The sequence below is a fragment of the Dermochelys coriacea genome, chromosome 3 (assembly GCF_009764565.3).
Source record: "Dermochelys coriacea isolate rDerCor1 chromosome 3, rDerCor1.pri.v4, whole genome shotgun sequence".
Taxonomy (NCBI): domain Eukaryota; kingdom Metazoa; phylum Chordata; order Testudines; family Dermochelyidae; genus Dermochelys; species Dermochelys coriacea.
In genome coordinates, this window is record NC_050070.1 from 131,375,533 (window position 1) to 131,397,716 (window position 22,184).

General features: G+C 42.0%; 1 protein-coding gene and 1 long non-coding RNA gene across 9 annotated transcripts in view; one reads left to right on the plus strand and one right to left on the minus strand.

Moving 5' to 3' along the window:
• Positions 1-4,293: 4,293 nt before the first annotated feature.
• TRIM67 (tripartite motif containing 67) overlaps positions 4,294-22,184 on the minus strand; it is a 66,566-nt gene continuing 48,675 nt past the window's right edge. For 4 of the 8 annotated variants that reach the window (XM_038394530.2, XM_038394528.2, XM_038394529.2 and 1 more), the window contains exons 9-11: positions 14,419-14,581; positions 11,000-11,035; positions 7,531-10,235 (exon numbers count right to left, since the gene is read on the minus strand). In XM_038394530.2, coding sequence (XP_038250458.1) covers positions 10,164-10,235; positions 11,000-11,035; positions 14,419-14,581 — 271 coding nt within the window. In that variant the 3' untranslated portion in view covers positions 7,531-10,163. Of the gene's footprint in view, positions 5,017-7,530; positions 11,036-14,418; positions 14,582-22,184 lie in introns of those variants that run through there. The other 4 variants (XR_005291826.2, XM_038394531.2, XM_043511340.1 and 1 more) reach the window with 4 other exon arrangements.
• Positions 7,159-12,418, plus strand: LOC122459408. Its single transcript, XR_006280083.1, has 2 exons — positions 7,159-7,537; positions 9,828-12,418. It is a non-coding gene; the product is annotated as an uncharacterized LOC122459408 (long non-coding RNA).

A 22,184-nucleotide genomic window follows, 5' to 3' on the forward strand; every position in this document is an offset into this window, starting at 1 on the left:
AAACTCTGCGCAGTCCTTGAGCAGTGATTTCTTTAGTCAGTTTTACCACCGTTCGAAACAAAGGCTAAATTGCTTATCTGTTTGGGCTAACTTGGGTATGCAGAAAATGAGTCGTTTTTGCATATTGAGCATTGTCTACTGAGCACGCTTGGTTGAAAATGTTAAATTGACATTATATGCTCAGAGATGAGTTCACTGCAGAGCCACGTGCTTGTGTTTCAAAATTGGTTAAGTCAGCAGTTGGGTTTCGCCTCCTTGCTACGTTATAACTTGAATTTTCGCACTCACTGCCAAACCCTCCAGCCCACTTCTTCTCTGCTCCACCTTTGAGTTAAGGTAGCTCAAGGGTTTTTTCCTTGGCTTCAGTTGCTTAGATCCCTTGAACTTTATGGATGCTTAGACCCCAGTGAGCTAAGGAAGCTTATAGGGGTGGAGCCATCTTAAAATTTATGCAGGAGCAAAGCTTTAGTCATACGGAGCTCCTAATCTTTGCAGAACTGGAGCGCAAACCTTGTGGGATCTGTTAAGGAGCTGAGCAGCAGGGATGCAATTTTTTTTTCTTTATATAATCCCTCTCCTCCCTACAAAAAAACCCCCTAGAAAATTAAGTGCCAAAACTAACAATGTTATAGTTGCTCATAAAAGCATTACACTCAGGAAATGCAAAAGATTGAACACACAAGCCTAATTCTTCCTCTTGTATTATGACTGAAAGCTCTCATATACTCATACTGTTTGTCAGTATAACATTTCAACAGCAACTCTTCAGGTAGTTATATTTCACATATGTAGAACTCGGTGTTTCTGGTTAAATACAGTATGTAGTTTTAATTGCTGTTAAGTAAAAATGGTGAAACTTATGTAATGCACAATGCCACCAAGTAAACATTGCTGTGAAACCTTAACTTTTTTATGCATTTCATTTTGTATTGAGAAAACATGTAACTAATGCATGGATGCAAGGGGGCAGTGGGTGGTTGCATGTTCATCCTGTACTTCGCATGTAATGTTGTAAGTTGTGTCGGTCTTAGGATATTAGACAAAGTGGGTGAGGTAATTTCTTTTATTGGACCAACTTCTGTTGGTGAGAGAGAAGCTTCCGAGCTACACAGAGCACTTCTTGGCTTGAAGAAGAGCTCTGTGTAAACTCAAAAGTTTGTGTCTCTCACCAACAGACACTGGTCCAATAAAAGAGATTACCTCGCCTGTCCTTTGTCATATGCTGACTTGAATGTTTCACTGTGCAACTTGAACAGTGCATTTATTGTTTTCTTTGATTTCCTATATGGCTGTAATTTTCAAACTGTGTGTATGGCAGGGGCTGGGGTAGGTTCTTGCAATGGAACAGCAATAGAGACAGTGTTGGTGGTAGAAAACACGATATGTGGGCAGTGTATAACCAGTACTGACTGGATTAGCAGCAAAAGAAAGGTGATAAATTATTTTATTCTGCCTTCTTTCTGGGTGAGGGAGGGGGAATCTGCATCCTGCTGGAATTGAGAGGTTCCCTTTCCTTAACTGCTCTATCTTACAGCCCTCACATCCTAACCACAAGCTCTGTGACAATCCCCGGAAAGGCTGCAGCTGTCACTATTGAGTCTTCCCTCTTCCAACACCGGTTTCTTCCACACCCACCTTTTACTAGCCTATGGAGCCAGGGAGTGGGGCATCAAACCTAGGTCTCCTACAGAACACTATGCTGATGCTGTGATTTCCTGTCTTTATGCTTGAGTTCAGCCACCATGTCCTGCCAAGGTGTTCCCACCAGAGCTCGTTGCTTAATAATATTAATAACTGTAAAAAGAAAAGGAGTATTTGTGGCACCATAGAGACTAACAAATGTATTTGAGCATAATCTTTCGTGAGCTACAGCTCACTTCATCGGATGCATTCAGTGGAAAATACAGTGGGGAGATTTATATACAAACACAGAGAACACGAAAAAATGGGTTTTATTATACACACTGTAAAGAGAGTGATCACTTAAGATGAGCTATTACCAGCAGGAATGGGGGAGGGGAAAGAAAACCGTTTGTGGTGATAATCAAGGTGGGCCATGGAAAAGAAGCCCTTGAGAAATTCCGCCATGATTTCAACAATTTCCATCCCACCATCAACCTCAGCCTGGACCAGACCACACAAGAGATCCACTTCCTGGACACTACGGTGCTAATAAGCGATGGTCACATAAACACCCCCTATACCGAAAGCCTACTGACCGCTATTTCTACCTACATGCCTCCAGCTTTCACCCAGATCACACTACACGATCCATTGTCTACAGCCAAGCTCTACTATACAACCGCATTTGCTCCAACCCCTCAGACAGAGACAAACTCCTACAAGATCTCTATCAAGCATTCTTACAACTACAATACCCACCTGCTGATGTGAAGAAACAGATGGACAGAGCCAGAAAAGTACCCAGAAGTCACTTACTACAGGACAGGCCCAACAAAGAAAATAACAGAACGCCACTAGCTGTCACCTTCAGCCCCCAACTAAAACCTCTCCAATGCATCGTCAAGGATCTACAACCTATCCTGAAGGCCGACCCATCACTCTCACAGATCTTGGGAGACAGGCCAGTCCTTGCTTACAGACAGCCCCCCAATCTGAAGCAAATACTCACCAGCAACCACACACCACACAACAGAACCACTAACCCAGGAACCTATCCTTGCAACAAAGCCCGTTGCCAACTCTGTCTACATATCTATTCAGGGGACACCATCATAGGGCCTAATCACATCAGCCACACTATCAGAGGCTCGTTCACCTGCGCATCTACCAATGTGATATATGCCATCATGTGCCAGCAATGCCCCTCTGCCATGTGCATTGGTCAAACTGGACAGTCTCTACGTAACAGAATGAATGGACACACATCAGACGTCAAGAATTATAACATTCAAAAACCAGTCGAAGAACACTTCAATCTCTCTGGTCACTCGATTACAGACCTGAGAGTGGTTATTCTTCAACAAAAAAACTTCAAAAACAGACTTCAACGAGAGACTGCTGAATTGGAATTAAGTTGCAAACTGGATACAATTAACTTAGGCTTGAATAGAGACTAGGAGGGGATGGGTCATTACACAAGTAAAACTATTTCCCCATGTTATTTCCTCCCCCACCCCCCACTGTTCCTCAGACATTCTTGTCAACTGTTGGAAATGGCCCACTTTGATTATCACCACACAAGGTTTTCTTCACCCCCCACCCCCGCTGGTAATAGCTCATCTTAAGTGATCATTCTCCTTACAGTGTGTATGATAAAACCCATTGTTTCGTGTTCTGTGTGTGTGTATATAAATCTCCCCACTGTATTTTCCACTGAATGCATCCAATGAAGTGAGCTGTAACTCACAAAAGCTTATGCTCAAATAAATTTGTTAGTCTCTAAGGTGCCACAAGTACTCCTTTTCTTTTTGCGAATACAGACTAACACAGCTGCTACTCTGAAACCTGTCATTAATAACTGTGGAAGCCTCATAAGGAATGTGAGGTACTTTCCTTTTCCCAAGGGCTAAGTTTGCTGCCTCCACAGCATTTCTCAGTCCCTTGCTAGCCTGAATATGCAGTTTCATGTACTTTATATGTGGCTGCAGGCTTAGTACTCCCTACAGTATAAACCACTTCTCTTCTTAAGGAACTGTACCATTCCTGCACACACAGGACCTCTTGCATGCAATATGACTTCTGTAGAGCCCAAAGGTGTTAAGAACATAAAAACGGCCATATCGTGTCAGATCAAAGGTTCATCTACCCCAGTATTCTGTCTTCTGACAGTGGCCGATGTCAGGTGCTTCAGAGGGAGTGAATAGAACAGGTAATCAAATGATCCATCCCCTGTCATCCGTTCCCAGCTTCTGGCAATCAGGTCACCTACTTTCATAATATTACAATTACTATTGTACCCTGCCTATTTCAATAATTTATTTGAGAAATTCTGGAGAGTAAGAAACCATCCAAAAGTCTCTTAGCCATAGATTGAGCTAAACAACATGTTTGAATACACTTCACAAATGTTCAATGCAAACCATACAAAAATACACAGCTGATGGGAGGATTCATTCCCTGCCTTGGAAGTTAATAAGTGTTCTAAACTGGGAAATGAATAATTGTGTGATGAAGGTGAATTTCCTCAGCTTTCCCCTGTCATTAAATCAGCAGGTTCTTCTGCTAACTTTCCCAAATAGTTGGTTGCATTGTACGAGTGCAACTTGAACTTTATAACAGCCATTTATCAGTAATAATAAACCAGGCACCATCGATGAATTTGTTGGCAGTGTATTAAGAATTTATTTAAAAACTGTAAAACAGCATAAACTCATACGTCACATTTTCCAAAAAGGATATTAATACAGTCAGACTTAGACTAAAAGACAAAAAAAGTTTTTTGTTTCCAGTTCAAAAAATACAAACTTTTGCTACAGGTACAAAATTATAAAAAGTTTATTTTTTCCTCTTGATCTGATGACATACATATACAGAAGTGATGTATATTCCACCAGCGCCAATTGATGGAAAATATGGGAAATTATAAAAGTAAAAATGTCATGGCTAGGAAGAAAACAGGAAACAAGTTTTGTCTTTTATTTAACCAGATGTGAACACTGTTATTTTGTTCCTTTGTACTTTTTTTGCCAACATTTAAATTAACGTCTTTCATGCTTCATATCACAATTGGAGGAAAAACAGCAGTCCTACCTCATGCATTAATTCTAACATTTCATCACATTGTGTCTCCTGGCTGTGCTTTATTTATTAGTTAGAAAGCTTTATATTTTTATTGACAGCATTTATGCAATGGTGTATTGGGTTAACATCATGATTGCTGTATTGAGAGAATGCAGTCTGGACCCATAAATTTTTACATACAGATCAACTATATAAAACTAGAGATGCTCCAAGTGGCATGGAATTTAGTTTTGCATCTTGTTTTACTTGGATTTGCTTGCAGTAGCATAGTTGTCAGATCAGTAGCATTTCTGGGTCAAATGAGTTCAACACCTGTTTCAGTAAAAAAAAAAAAAAAAAAAAATCCATTTTCTATATTGTGCAAGGATGCAGAGGTCCTGGAATATCTATTCTCTGTGGTTTGCATGGGTTTCTGCACCTAAGAAGCCTGTACGTATTTTAAACAGATTTGTGCTTGAAGTTCCTTCTGTTTCATGTGGACAACCAGCATTACTGATCAGAGGAATCCCAAACAAGTGCTATCAATAAAAATGAGAAACAGCTCATTTCCTTTAAAACAAAAGAAAAAGACAGAGAATCTTATTTTCAGTGACCAGTGAGGTCTTTTACATGTGAACATACCATTTTGTAATGTTTGATACATTACTTTAACCTGCTGAAGGACTCACTGAGTTTGTAATCTCTCTTCCATCGATGAGCTGGCCAAGATGTTTTATCACTACTCTACTGCAAGGTTAATACTTTGCTTTGCTATTAAAAAGGACACTGCAAAGGTGGGAAAGCCTGAGATTAGGCCTAACAGTTTTGCTTTATTAACTATCTGTTTTGGAACGCAGGATTCCAGTACTTTTCAGCATCTTACCTTCTCATGGGACCAGGTAGGCATAGCAGAACTGTAGTCTGGTAAACACCCCTAGATCATAATCTCAGACACAGTGCGTTGCATTTGTTTGTGGTGGATTAGCCTTGATTTTATCCCTATAACCTTGTTTATTAAATATTATCCTTATTAAAGTAAGAAGGCAAAAAAACTGTATATCTCATTTCTTCTTGCTCTATAACATCTAAGAAACTAGGGTATCTGGTGCTCTTTGCCCTCTTTTTTAATTACACTTTTAAAAAAACAAAAAAAACTCCAAACCCCACAACACCTACAGTACTACAACAGATTACCAGCCAAAAACCAACTACAGCAATACATTACAATGTTCTTATTTACAATATGAAGGAATATTATGTATATAATAAATTACATTAATACTTTTCCTCTTAAACTCTGATATACGTAATCATGAATTTTTTCCTTCAGTCCAATATAAGTACATTTGTCCTCTATAGCTCTCTTTAATTATATAGGTTATAATGGGAGACGACACTGGTTTCACCTGTCTTTTCTAAATTTAAGAAGCCAAATTGCACTACAAATTCTGGATAAATCACAGCTCTTTTCACTAACATTTACATTTTAAAGATATATATTATGTGTTTTCTATGTACCTTTTAAAATGAGAAACAACAAGGGATTGTCTGACAGGCCCACATGCAAACTGATCAGGTTGTAGCAACACTTTTGTTTGAGCTTCTTTTGAACTGATCTGATTAAAAGAAGCCCGTAGTGGGTGCATAGGTCTCCAACAGTGTGTGGCCCTGACAATGGTGTGTGGCCCTGTAGAGCTGGAACCCAAAGAGGTTCTTGGGGTAGTGGAGGGGAAAAGAGCATGATCCTGAAGTGAAATTCCCCTTTCTCCTTTCCCTCCACTTTCTACAGCTGCACAAGTTTTATAATCTGTTTTACTGAACATACTGGGGAAATCTGTAGAGGAAAGAACTGAGAGGAAGGTTTACAAGGGGTAATGTTCTGGATCACACAGCAGTGTGATGGAAATTAAGGGACCCTCATCATTCTCCAAACCGTAGTCTTTTTCTTTCACAGTTGTAGAGACAATCCAGGTGTGTGGATTCAGGAGTCAATGCCTTAATTTTTTTAATTTTAACAGAATTTAAACTCTTGGAGGTCAAGATTTTTTTTTTTAACTCTGTAAATCAGTTTACCTCTGTCCTGTGGAGTCTGCACCCAGGCAGGCAAACTGTAATAGGTAAGATTTATTCTAAGGCCTTGCTCACCCTCACCTGGGATAATCTGTCCCGGTGAGTAGAGGAAACTCCATGAGAGAACTTTTATGCTTGTCCAGCTGGCCAAGAGGCAGATTTTCACACACACACACACACACACACACACAAAAGAAAAGGAGTACTTGTGGCACCTTAGAGACTAACAAATTTATTTGAGCATAAGCTTTCGTGAGCTACAGCTCATTTCATCGGATGCATTCCTTGAAGTGAGCTGTAGCTCACGAAAGTTTATGCTCAAATTTGTTAGTCTCTAACGTGCCACAAGTACTCCTTTTCTTTTTTGCAAATACAGACTAACATAGCTGCTACTCTGAAACACACACACAAGAAGCTGGAAGCTTGATCTCCCATGATCCCCAGAGATCTACACAAATCTCAATGAAGCAAGGGGCATCCCAAATGGACTCCCTTGTCCCTGCTCTACCATCCAGCCCCATTGGTTCTTCCTGGCCCATCAACAGCCCAACTTCTGCGAGAACCATACTCCCATTGGCTTCCTGCTAAAGAAGGGGTCGGGGGTAGTGGCAATATGAGTTAATTCAGCAAAAGACTGTTTTATTTTTCAATTGTAAGCCCCACAGCTTGTGTGAGGAGAAGCTGGAGGAGCCTAGGTAGGTCTCTGAGCCCCTCAAGGCCTGCAGAGCTGCAGCCCCAAGGAGGTGCTTGGGGGAAGTGGAAGGGAAAGGAGTATGTGCCTGAGGTGAGACTGCTCTTCCTCCCCTCCCCCCCCCCCCCGACTTTCTACAGACACAGGCTTCCCTCTGTACACAGATGTTGAATAGAGGAACATGGAGCCGGCAGGGCTTTGTGGATGGAAGGGCCTTGTGTTAGTGATCTACAGTGGAGTGAGTTACTTCAAGCCTAAACAGAGGAGTGAATTGCTTTCATTCCTCATGCAGTGCTGGTCTTAAAGGGACAAATTTTGCCCTCACGTACACACACGAGGTTTCCACTGAAGTCCATGGGAGCTCTGCATGTGTATTCAAATGCAGAACTAGTCTCATAGTCTGTTTCTAATTATTTTTTCATTACCCCGTTAGATAAGCTACCAAAATGCATGCAGCTTAAGTCATTAAAATTTTCTTCATAAGGGCAACTTGGTCTAGTTTCAAATATAAGTCCTTAAAATAAACATATACGCAACCAAAAATAGACTCACCCTCTATAGACTTAGTCTAATTCAAATTGACAATGTTAATATAGGATATATATTTGTAACTGCTCCATTCTGCAGTTTCTCTAGGTTGGAAGGGGACTGCAGTTTAAACTAGGCTGCATCACACTTTTACCAGCGCTGGAATGTGTAGAGAACAGCAATGGAGAGGTCCATGTGTTTCTGCACAAATTTGGAGCTGCCCCTACCACATTTCATTAGCTCTTTGAAACCTGTAACAGTCTGTATTTTTCATTAATAAAAAGAAAAATAAACTTCAACTGCACCTTGAGGAGTGACACACAAGGAATGATACAGAAGCACTTATGAAAAACAAAACCAACATAGATATCAAAAGCAATTCCAAAACCCTTTCAGAATTCACTTTAAACATCTGGCAGTGGTTGTGGATTGGAAGGATTTAAATTCATGTGAATTTTACTTCACAGATATTTGGAGTAAAGATAAAAGTTCAGTCCTTATGTCCTATACAAGCAGTGCTCGTTTTTAATAAGAAAAGTAAAAGTGGAGTGCTTTCTCGTATCAAAAATTGTCACCGGATGTTGCGAGGTATAAAAATCCATATGCAACTTAAAACACACCATTCCCATGTGCTGCTCTGTAAAGCTGTACTCAAAGCTAAAGCTACCGTTACAACTTCTGTGTTAGCAGAAGACCACTTTACAGCAAGCACGCTCAAGAGGAAATTCAGGGTCCTGTAGCATTCTAGATGAGGTAGTCTTAAAACAGACCCACTGAATTAAAAAAATCCTGTACAGGGTCAGATGGTATTTAAAAACAACAGACAAAGAAAACACAGTTGGTCTCTGCTAAACGTTTAACAAACTGAAATTAGTACACCACAGTTATTTCCATGTCTGAAAATGCACTAATAGAACATATCGCAGTCTTGGAGGAAAATATATCTGCTCTTCCACTTAACAGTTTGAAGGGTGGGTTTTTTTTTTCTGTTATGGTTTCTAGTTCAGTTGTGATATAAAAGAAGCTACATTTCTGTTCTGTAAGGGGAGGCTGGGTAAAGCGAATGGGTGGCAATAAGCATCCTGCACAGATGGTTATAGATTACTTTTGACTCACTACTTCATTCTGGCTTGCTCTAATACCCCATTTTTCATCCCTCCCCAATGGCTGTTCATTATGATGGCATCTTTCCTGTAACCAGAAGTGCAAGACCCTCTGTCACATTGGAATCTGCCATCACTTGGTATTACCTGTAGTGGGGAATGCACTTAAGCTGGAGATCATATGTGCACCTGCAGCAGTGTGCCTGATTTCCAGCATCCCATCCATGAAGAGCTCCTTGGGTAGACCTGTTCCTAAAGTTTTACACAAGGCAGTGAGCTAGTTTAAAAATTACTTTTCAGGTTTACTGACCACACAACATATTAAAATCTGTGTGCCATTATATATATATATAAAGAGCATGGGCGTACACGTGTATGTGTACAGATGTGTGTGTGTAGGAAGCATGATTACAAAGGAAATAGTATAACAATAGTATGCCGCGGGCTCTGGTATTTCTGTCTATTAGCACCACATTTAGGCTGGATCATGAGGGCAGAGTTCTAGGTGCAGTGTCATGATGCAATCTGTTGGGACTTGCTACTATAAATTAGGTCAGTTAACCACTCTTCCCTCAGCAAAATACACACATGCACACATTATTTTGTTGAGAGAGAGAAAGAAATTGAAAATCAAAATATTTACTGCTGACTGCGTGCTGGCAAAGGTGCTGCCTAATTTTGCCATGGATTGAAACTGTCAGTGGCCAATCAATCACTTACTTTTGTGGACATCTCATTTTCATACGCTTCAGGTGACCACAAAATTCCTGAGGTGCAGGACAAAGTCAAAACCTACCAGATTCTTAGGCCCCAGTTCAGCAAAGCATTTGAGCATATGCTTAAGTGCTTTGCTGTATCAGGGCCTTAATTAGTTCATCCCAGCTGAGTAGAAAATTAAAACCTTTGATCCCAAGAGATGTTGCCCATCCACAACTCCCAGTGAAGTCTACGGACACTGCAGGTGCTCAGCACCTATCAGGATCAAGGCTATAAAGTATCACTCCTCTTCCCAACACAGTCTATTTTGTGTATACCATTTTCAAAGAAACATCTGTGATCACTTCACTGGACTCTCCTCTGCTCCCTTTTCAGAAGACGATTGTTGCTGGTAACTGAAATGAGTTCTCCCATTTGTGAGACCAAAAGCCACTGCAGTCACACTGAAATGAGAAACACTAATGCTTACTGAGCAGTTTTAACCCTCACTAGGTATATACCCTAGTGCTAACTAAAATGAGCACTAATTTTGTATAAAAGTATCTAGGGCCTAATCTTGTTGCCACTGAAGTCAGTGGGAGCATAATTCATAAATTCATTTGAGGCCAGAAGGGACCATTATGATCACATAGTCTGACCTCCTGCATAACACAAGGCAATGAACCTCCCCCAGTAATTTCTGCTTCAAGCCCATAACTTCTGTTTGAACTATAGCATAGCTATTAAAAGATAACCAGTCTTGATTTAAAGAACTCAAGTGATGGAGAATCCATCACCTCCCTAGATAAATTGTTCTAATGGTTAATTGCCCTCACTGTTAGTCACAATAATCATGTGAAGCGCAGATCCAATTATGAAAGGGAAAATGTGCTCATTTTAGCTGTCACTATGTGTCTGTAGTGTGCTGTATACATGTGCTTTTGTACTAAAATGCAGGAATGCACACCCATTGTAATAAAACACCCCATTCTAGAAGCATTCTTATTACCAGTGTAAAATTAAAAATGGATGTGGATTAATGTTAATTATCAGATCACACAGTGCTAATTAGCAACGTTCTGCATAAGAGTTAGTTTAATTTAGGGATGACACTGCTTTTCTACTGATAGCGAATAATGACAAATTGTATTTAGAAAGATTACAAAATCCAGCATAGGGTTAGGCAGCAGGAGCTCAGTTAGTTACTGGGCAGCTTTGGCTGTCTTACACTCTGTGGTACTTCCAGTCCTGTGTGCAGAGTCACCTGTGCAGAAAAGAAATAACTGCTTAGTTAAAATACAAATTAGGACATCCTTAGTACAGAGAGTTTGTGAAGGCCAAGAATATGTGGTTAATGGTGAAAAGCTAATGTCACCAGGGGAGGGCCAACGTACAAATGATTCTTCCCCTGAGGTCAGGTCTACACTACAAACTTACACTGGTATAACTACGTTGCTCAGGGGGGTGAACAATCCATGAAGTAAGCAGAGCGTCTCTCACCGACATAGCTACTGCCTCTTGCAGAGGTGGATTAACTACGCTGACAGGAGAAGCTCTCCCGTCGGTGTAGTAGCGTGGTATCTTCACTAAAGCAATACAGTGGCGAAGCTGCACTGGTGCGGCACTGCAGCTTTTTAAGCGTAAAGCTGCCCTGAGTGTAGCTGCCAGGTGTTTGTGACTCTTCCCAAGGCTAGCAACCATTTATCAGCCACCCCTGAGCCAGCTGCTTCTTGTCAGCAGGAAGGGTGACCCCAGATGGAATGGGTGCCCAAGGGGTTATGAGGCAGGTGGAAAGTGGACTGGGGAGAGGGTCTCCTCAAGTATACAAAGCAGAGTCTTGTAGACATTTCCCTGCTACCCTGTCAGTGTAGGACACAGAAGGTTTTACAGGTCTCACCATAGCCTGACACCTCTATCACCTAGAGTTCTGACAATGGCATCCATCACTGTAGGATCTGAGCACTTCCCAGGAGCTCTCACAAGCTTAAACTCACAAAAGGGTTCTCCTCCACCCCCTCGTCTGCATCTAGTTCCCTGAGGAGGGCAGAGGGAATGGAGGGCATGTCGTGACAGCAGGGGTGTAGCAGACTGGCTGGGGCGCCTGGGCAATGGGTGGGGGGGGAATTGGATTGCAGCACTAGAACTACCAGAAAGGCGCTAACAAGCCATGTAACGTCAATATCATTTTCCTAGTACCGGGTGTCTGTCTGGTCTATTTAGATTGTATCATCTGTGGGGGAAGAACTATGGATTAGATTTGTAAAGGAATTTAGGATGCCTAAAGATACAGATAGGTGCCTAGTGGGATTTTCATATGGAAAATGGGACTTAGGCACTTTTGAAAATACCAATAGGTGCCTATCTGCATCTTGAGGTATCTAAGAACCTTTGTCTAAGAAAATCTGACCTGTGTCTTTCTGTGTTTTAGTATACCACCTAGTACACAGATTCATAGATTCCAAGGCCAGAAGGGACCATTGTGATCATTTAGCCCAATCTCCTGTATAACACAGGCCACAGAAGTTCCCCACAATAATTCCTGCTTGAACTAGATCATATCTTTAAAAAAAAATCCAGTGGAACCTCGATCTTGACTGGCATATTTGGGCACCATTAATAACAAATTATTAAAATATTATTAATATAATAAGCAGCACATGCAGAATCATTGTGATAGTTTGGAGTATTTTGAATTATTATTAATAAAGTCTGGGTGTCTAATCTCTGTTAACTTGGTGTGACTGGCTATAAATACCTACCTACTCTGCAGCATGCTATACGGACTCCCTTGCAGTTACTTCTGAAAGGCTGTGTAATTCTTAGAATTTTGTATTACCTTTATTACAGTCGTGCCTAGAGCCCCTAATCAGGAATCAGGGCCCCACTGTACTGGGTGCTCTACTCCACTCCACTCACAGAACACCTGCTGGGTGCCTGAGTCCATATTTAGGCACTTAGAAAGTGACCCAATTTTCAAAAAAGCTGAGCACCTGCAGCTCCGAATGGGAAATTCAACCCAGGCCCAGGGTGTAAAGCTGCTGCACAGACTCCAGAAGTTACTACTACCCCATCAATGGGCTGGACTAGCAGCCACAGCCCCTCCATGCCAGTTGTGCAGGGTATTGGGGCCAATGGATTCACGTTACCTGGATCTGCAGCCTCACCCCTGCCCCGCCCCAATGTAATCTTCCAAGCCTACATATAGTCTGTTCAGAGACCTTTCCTGTGGCATGTAGGGCATGCACAGGAACTTCTGTACAGCCAGTGGACTCACAGAGTAGCTCCTCTGAAGGGAGTAAGTGATATGGAGGGTCTTGCACTAGCTCTTCCCACCACAGGTGAATTTCACCCAGTCTGAACAAACTGCAGTGCGGTCCAGGGCCCACCAGCTCACCACCAGTGGGAGGTCCAGCACACGAGGATCCTAGTGCACCCCATAGGAGGTGGCCACTGGGAAGAAGAAAAGGCTATTGCTCCTCTGTACAAGGGCCTTTGTGGAAGGGGGAAACACAAGGACTTCAGAGGGAACAGCCAAGAGAGGCTACCAGCTTCAAGGAACAACGATGAACTGAGACACTGCTAATAAACAGATTATAAGAATACAGCTACCAGTCATTGACCTTTTTAACTTCAATTCCCAGACCACTATTAGTGCAACTTCTATGTCCTTCCTTCCTTCCTTCCTTCAGTGAACAGTACCTAGTATAAATGTAACTGTAATTGGGCCTGGACAGTGGGAGTTTATTGCTGTCATGTGACATCCCTAGAATGAAGGATTCTCTACCCTTGCAGAAAAAGAGGAACAAGCTGGGGTTAAGCCAACATGCAGGCAACCCAAGTCAGAGGAAAGAGACTTATGGGGTGCAGCAGTCTCTACCCACACAGGTACCACACTTGGTTATTGTGGATTCAGGCTGGCGTAATGTGAACCCTCCAGCCTTTCAGGTGCTAGGGCACATATAGGATCTAATTCTCAGTTACATTAAAGCCCCATTCTAGCAGTACAAAAGAGCCTTAACTTGGGTTATCATAAATTACATTTACACCATTAATCCCAGAGAATATATAAGTGTTTCCAAATGTCATGAATTAAAGAGAGTGTGAATGAATTGCTTACTGGGTCTTCTCTTTCAAACTAGACATTCTTTGACCTACATTTTCTTAGCTTTATTTACCATCATGCTGCTGAAATTGTACTTACTCAGTAGTTAATTATCTCCAAACATAAGAGGTCTAAGAGTATTTAGATATCAATACTTTTACTAGAGGCTGGCCTTAGAACATTGCTGCTTCCTGGATGATGGAGCAGCAACAAAGCAACTCTGGGGTGTGTGTGTGTGTGTGTGTGTGTGTGTGTGCACGCGCACACACATGTACCTATTTATTATTTCTAAAGCATCATTTCCCTATATCTGGGATGTGATACAAAAAAGTTAAATCCAACTATTTTCTTTTAAACAGTGGCACTAGCCCAGATACAATCAGAAAACAAAACTAGACAAAGTGGGAAAAAAATCCATATTTACACCTAACAACTGCATCTCAATCTCTTCTCTCTGGCAATCATGCAATAACTTTTGACAGGCAGTAGAATTTCTCCTTTGGTTGACATGCAGAACGAGTTAGACTGAACTGAAAAGGATTTACCTGTACATTTCGGTTGAGGCTTAATGCAGGCATGAAGACACCCTCCACATTTTCAAATGCTGGAGGTCCTTGCTGCTGCCCATTTATGTAAAAGGTCAGGCTGTGCTTGTTTAGGTCCAGGAGAACGCCCACAGTGGCACCTTTAGAAACACCCCCTTCTGTCCTAAGAAACAAAGTGACCATATTGTCCATCTTAGAGGAGGCAGATTGTTACATTCCAGCCTCTCTCTATTTCAGCCAGTCTTACTAAAATGAAAAGAAAGTGGAGCAGCATGGTAAAATCAGTATTAGTTGGAGGACATCTGCTAAAGGCCTTTTCTCCATGTGTAGTTCCCATTTTCCACTAAATGCAGGCAGCCCTGAGAAATGAGGCCCCATAAGGTCATATCCACCCAGTGGGAACATTTTGGCACAGCTGTAAAAGCCCAAAGGGCTTGACAGAGAAAGGGGGGGTTCAACTAACAGGATAGAGCAGAGATGTTGGGGACAGAAAAGTTATGGTTTGAAACCAGTACTCTTCATACCTCATATTCTGGAGGGAATATGTTAATATTAATAAAGAACTGATCCTAAGAGCTTTCCATCAGCTTCATTGAAATCTACAGGATTGTTCACATAAGTAAAGGCTGCAGGAACTAGCCTAAATGTTAATATGCATTTGAGGTCTAAGATAGGGCGGCACATTAAACTCTTTATAAGAGAGACTGTAAGAACAGACAGTCACTTATAACTGATGAAATCCCTTTTTGCCTGAACCAAATACACAACATTCATTCTATTTTAATTTGGTTATCACAGCTAGCAATTGGGATCTACTCTGCTCTAGTCAGAGGCGCCGAGTTTCTGATTTCTCCAGTGGTGCTGGACACCTACTCCACCCCAGGCCCCGCCCACACTCCACTCCTTCCCTGAAGGGCCCACCTGCACCCTACCTCTTCCCACCCCCGCTCTGCCCCTGAGTGTGCCCCATCCTTGCTCCTCCTACCTCCCCCACAGGCCTCCTGCATGCCACTGAACAGCTGATCACTGGTGGGCCGGAGGCGCTGAGGAGAAGGGGGAGGAGATGATCAGTGGGGCTGCTGGTGGGTGAGCACCCACTATTTTTTTCCCCGTAGGTGCCTATGGCTCTCATTGCAAGAAAGGACCCAAAAATTATGTCCAAAAATAAAAGACACCTTAGGCTGCCCTCAGATTGGGGGGGGGTTGTTTTGGTGGTGGTGGTGATAATCAGTTGTGTCAGGAGTAGCTGTTGAAAGCTACTGTAGCATCAGAGTCCTACCATGATGACAGATTCAGCCAACTCTTATACGCAAGAATAATCTGACATTCATGCACTTGTCCTTTAAAGACTAGGCTAGCTCAATACCGTACTACTTGAAAGAGCACTGAGCTAGAAAACCACTAGATATGTGGATTGGCCCTAGGCACTGATGCTTTTAATGTCACTGGAATTCTGCAAGGGAATTACAGCCTGACGTGCATAGATTCAGTGTTTACAATATTTTTTAAAATTTACAGCAGAAGAGAAAACAACCCCCCCACACAATTCACAGAATAAACACAATTTTAATGTAATATTCATCAGAATGTCTAGTGATCAACAACAACATGCATGCCAACCTGAAAAACACGATTAAGACCAAATATGTGGAGCAGGGAATTTGATATTATTGGTAATGGCTGTTTTAGTTTTGTCCACCAGGTGGCACAAAATGGTTTTCTTTAGATTAGACCAGTGGTTTAAAACCTTTTTTCATTTGCAGACCCCTACAAAATTTAAACTGGAGGTGCAGAACCCTTTGGAAATCTTAGATATATTCTGTGGCCCCTCCTCAGTCCATGGACCACAGGTTGAAAGCCATGGTTCTATGGCAATGACAACCTTTCATGGACCCACTTAAATACAGTGTTTGGACCCCCAGGAGTTCTCAGACCACAGGTTGAAAACCACATGATTAGACCATTGTGTGGCTCAACCCAGCTCCCCATGAACTCAAAAAGAGTTTTCCTACTGACTTCAGTGGAAATAGGATTGTATCCTTTATTGGGCTGATAATGAAAACATGGCAGATTCTTTCCCCAATGAAATTTCTTCAGACAATACCAGTATTCCACTCAAAACTTATGAGTTGGGTCCCCCACCTAATCATGAGATCCGTTTAAAAAAACCCCTACAAGATAATAACTATGGGATTCTTTTTTTTTGCCTCCCAGTGTAATAGTCACTGGGGATCCTGTTTTCAAGATTTGCTCTATAACCATGAGGGCTAGAAACCTAAATTTTTTTAAAATGAAAGATGACATTCTCATAACCTAATTACATGAATCCAGGACTGGGGCTTTACAAAAAAAAAACACACACACCAAATATCACAAGAGTCATGATAAAAATTGCAAGAATTGGCAACACTGAGATAACAGAGATATTTTTCTGATGGACCTTATTTTTTCCCCTCTTAGTACCTGATTTGATTACAAATTTTGTCCTGCTTTACATGCTGCAGCATACGGCTGAGTTTTTTAATATACTTTGTCATCTTTTAAAATGTCACTTAGCAGAAACATTGATCCTCTCCAAAAGCAGAAATTTAAGATTCACCCTTTTTGATGGTATTATGCTCCTACCTATATAAGAAGTTAATTAATTCTCTGAAGCGAATGAATTGTGTGGTAAACCAGTGGTTCTCAACCAGGGGTCTGGGGTCCTCTGGGGCACCACGAGCAGGTTTCAGGGGGGCTGCCAACAAGGACCAGCATTAGACTTGCTGGGGCCCAGGCCAGAAAGCTGAAGTCCCACCGCATGGGGCTGAAGCCCAGGGCCCTGTGCCCTACTACCTTGGGCTGAAGCCTGAGCAACTTAGCTTCACAGGGCCCCCTATAGTGTGGGATCCTGGGCAGTTGCCCTCCTTGCTACTCATTAACACTAGTCCTGACTTTTATATGTAGATAAACAGTTATTGGGGCACTGGTGGGCCGTGGCATTTTTATAGCATGCTGGGGTGGTCTCAGAAAGAAAAAGAACCCTGGAGCTAAACAATGACACAGAGCCACAGGTCCCTGCACCTGCACAGGGTGAGGGTATGAAAGCCCAGCAAAGCCCTGCTTGCAGGCTGGAAGTGAGGAGTGTTCCCCCAGCCCATAACTGAAAGGAAACCCCTCCATGAGATCATGATCTATCATATGGGAAGGGGCAGAGATGGAGGTATACCCACTTTCCAGCATCATCCTCCCACCAAACCCACAGGTCTTGAGCAGGTAAGTTACTAATAGTCTGTTCAGCATTAACCACTTCTCCACTGTAATTTGGAACAATTTCTCTAGGGGTGTTACAGAGGCAAAGGCAGAGAGGGGATTCTCTAACACCATGGCTGAGGGCTGCAGGAAAGAGGGAGCCACTGCAAAGGCAAAGGGTCTCAGTGCAGATCACCCTGTGTTTCTGATGGTTCCCACAAAAGCTACACACTTCTTGGTGGTCCACTGCTTTTGGGACCAATCTCCCAGTCACTCTAATGATGGGGAATGGTGGGAAAGTGAAAGTTGCATGGACAAACTTTACCAAGGCATTTCCTGACTTCTGAGTGCTTTATTTTGCAGCTTTAACATTTAGTTTTTTTCTGATTGAATGCTTTGGATATAACTTAGAAACCAATTGGCTGAACAGACTTTGAACTCATGTTATTATGGCCTTAATTAATACATATCACAGAACTACCATGCCTTTTCATTAATCAGATCACCATGCCACATCCAAAATGTTTCTTGTTAAGCATCATCCACATACAAAACACAGTTACATAGGTTCTCCCGTCGGCATAGTTAATCCACTTCCGCAAAAGGTGGTAGCTAGTTCAACTACACCAGGGGTTAGGTCGTCTTCAGTACATCGCTCAGTGGTGTGGCTTTTTCACATCCCTGAGTGACATAGCTGGGTTGATCTCATTTTCGAGAGGACCAGCTAATAATTCTATTGTAATTCCTTTTTATAACTCCATACTTGTTTTAAATATTATATATAAGATAATGCATGTTACATTTTACGTGAAGCCACTTAGTGTCTTAACAATCCGCATGACCACTTTAACGGAAACAGCAGCAATTTATTATAATACTTTAGGCAGTTAAATAAATATTTACTGGATGAGAATCTTTCTTTGTAGAGATATCCACCAATTTTTCAGTATTTCCATATAGGTCCCAATTCCGCAACCCTTACTCACATTGACTCTGGTCCTGTTGGATTATTTCATCACATGTGTAAAGTTAAGTATCTGTATGAGTGTTTGCAGACTTAGGACCACTGAGTAGTACCTTACTCCATGAGAAACCCCAGAAGGCACTACTACTTGTGAGTAAACATGGAGAAATCTGGCGCTCCATGAATAATGCTGTTGTGTCTCAAAAAGAAAAGAAGTACTTGTGGCACCTTAGAGACTAACACATTTATTTGAGCATAAGCTTTCGTGAGCTACAGCTCACTTCATCAGATGCATTCAGTGGAAAATACAGTGGGGAGATTTATATACACACACACAGAACATGAAACAATGGGTTTTATCATACACACTGTAAGGAGAGTGATCACTTAAGATGAGCAGGAAGGGCGGGGGGGGGCGTGGAAAGGAAGAAAACCTTTTGTGGTGATAATCATTTCCAGCAGTTGACAAGAATATCTGAGGAACAGCGGGGGGTGAGGGGGGGAATAACATGGGGAAATAGTTTTACTTTGTGTAATGACCCATCCACTCCTAGTCTCTATTCAAGCCTAAGTTAATTGTATCCAGTTTGCAAATTAATTCCAATTCAGCAGTCTCTCGTTGGAGTCTGTTTTTGAAGTTTTTTTGTTGAAGGATAGCCACCTTCAGGTCTGTAATCGAGTGACCAGAGAGATTGAAGTGTTCTCCAATTGGTTTTTGAATGTTATAATTCTTGACATCTGATTTGTGTCCATTTATTCTTTTACTTAGAGCCTGTCCAGTTTGACCAATGTACATGGCAGAGGGGCATTGCTGGCACATGATGGCATATATCACATTGGTAGATGCGCAGGTGAACGAGCCTCTGATAGTGTGGCTGATGTGATTAGGCCCTATGATGGCGTCCCCTGAATAGATATGTAGACAGAGTTGGCAACGGGCTTTTTTGCAAGGATAGGTTCCTGGGTTGTGGTTCTGTTGTGTGGTGTGTGGTTGCTGGTGAGTATTTGCTTCAGGTTGGGGGGCTGTCTGTAAGCAAGGACTGGCCTGTCTCCCAAGATCTGTGAGAGTGATGGGTCGGCCTTCAGGATAGGTTATAGATCCTTGATGATGCATTGGAGAGGTTTTAGTTGGGGGCTGAAGGTGATAGCTAGTGGCGTTCTGTTATTTTCTTTGTTGGGCTTGTCCTGCAGTAGGTGGTTTCTGGGTACTCTTCTGGCTCTGTCCATCTGTTTCTTCACTTCAGCAGGTGGGTATTGTAGTTGTAAGAATGCTTGATAGAGATCTTGTAGGTGTTTGTCTCTGTCTGAGGGGTTGGAGCAAATGCGGTTGTATCGTAGAGCTTGGCTGGAGACAATGGATCGTGTGGTGTGATCTGGGTGAAAGCTGGAGGCATGTAGGTAGGAATAGCGGTCAGAAGATTTCCGGTGTTTATGTGACCATCGCTTATTAGCACCGTAGTGTCCAGGAAGTGGATCTCTTGTGTGGACTGGTCCAGGCTGAGGTTGATGGTGGGATGGAAATTGTTGAAATCATGGTGGAATTCCTCAAGAGCTTCTTTTCCATGGGTCCAGATGATGAAGATGTCATCAATATAGCACAAGTACAGTAGGGGCATTAGGAGATGAGAGCTGAGGAAGTGTTGTTCTAAGTCAGCCATAAAAAGGTTGGCATACTGTGGGGCCATTCGGGTACCCATTGCAGTGCCGCTGATTTGAAGGTATACATTGTCCCCAAATGTGAAATAGTTATAGGTGAGGACAAAGTCACAAAGTTCAGCCACCAGGTTAGCCATGACATTATTGGGGACACTGATGGCTTGTAGTCCATCTTTGTGTGGAATGCTGGTGTAGAGGGCTTCTACATCCATAGTGGCTAGGATGGTGTTTTTAGGAAGATCACCGATGGACTGTAGTTTCCTCAGGAAGTCAGTGGTGTCTTGAAGATAGCTGGGAGTGATGGTAGCATAGGGCCTGAGGAGGGAGTCTACATAGCCAGACAATCCTGCTGTCAGAGTGCCAATGCCTGAGATGATGGGACATCCAGGATTTCCAGGTTTATGGATCTTGGTAGCAGATAGAATACCCCAGGTCGGGGTTCCAGGGATGTGTCTGTGCGGATTTGTTCTTGTGCTTTTTCAGGGAGTTTCTTGAGCAAATGGTGTAGTTTCTTTTGGTAACCCTCAGAGGGATCAGAGGGTAATGGCTTGTAGAAAGTGCTTTTGGAGAGCTGCCTAGTAGCCTCTTGTTCATATTCCAACCTATTCATGATGACGACAGCACCTCCTTTGTCAGCCGTTTTGATTATGATGTCAGAGTTGTTTCTGAGGCTGTGGATGGCATTGTGTTCTGCACGGCTGAGGTTATGGGGCAAGTGATGCTGCTTTTCCACAATTTCAGCCCGTGCATGTCGGCGGAAGCACTCTATGTAGAAGTCCAGTCTGTTGTTTCGACCTTCAGGAGGAGTCCACCCAGAATCCTTCTTTTTGTAGTGTTGGTAGGAAGGTCTCTGTGGGTTAGTATGTTGTTCAGAGGTGTGTTGGAAATATTCTCTCAGTAGAGCCTGACACTTTAGAATATTTCCCAGCAGGGGATTGACCAAATTGATGATGCAAAATAGGTCTGAAAGAATTGGCTATATCATTAGAAAATGGCAGAAAGTTTCAAAGTTCCTGTAACACAGGTCCTAACATTTTAAAAACACCTTTTAGTTAATGTAAAAGTTGATTTAACAATTAAGTTGATATTTGTCTTATAAACCTACCCTACAATAATTTGAATACTTTCTGATTTCTAATGGCAAGGCTGATTCTTTTCACTCCTATTTTGCTTCTTCAACAGTCTGATAAAAGCCCATTGAAATCCATGAAGAGACTCTACTGATTTCTGTCCCAAGTTCTCAAGATGGGGCTTTTCCCATCTGATGGTTAATTATTCTTTTTTAGGATGCTCCAGACACAAAAATTCTTTTTAGTGATCTTTTTCTTCTTCTTTGCGATTTGTTGCAGTGGTTGGAATTTTATATACATTGCAATGTATACATTCCTCGCCAGAGAACAGCTCCACTACAATGAACTCCAGTGGCTCTAGACAAGGGACAGATTGCACACCTGGTGTGTCTGTGCACCTATTCCCAACAGTTAACAAATGTGAATTGATACTTGCTAGCCTAAGTTTTTTGTGCCTCTTTTTCTGAACTTCTTTTGCTTCATGAAAGACTGATTCCCTGCTCTGCTATGGCTACTAACATTAACCAGACATCTTCTGTTGTTTTTTTAAAAAATGTTTTAGGGCCCAGTTATGCAAGATGCTGAATCAATGAGAGCTGAGGGTGCTGCTAACTTGCAAAAGGAATTTAGCAATTTCCATGATTAGGACTTTTGACTATGTTTATTTTCAGACTCACACATTCCTATAAAATTTGTGAAAGCTGAAACAATTGGTCTCTAGATATCTATAATTATAATGGCTCCCATTACCGTAGCATCTGCAACCCTCATAGGCTTTAATAGATTTGTTAAATATATGATAGCTCAGCGGTATATTTCTATTTCCACTGGGGAGTGATAGTTAA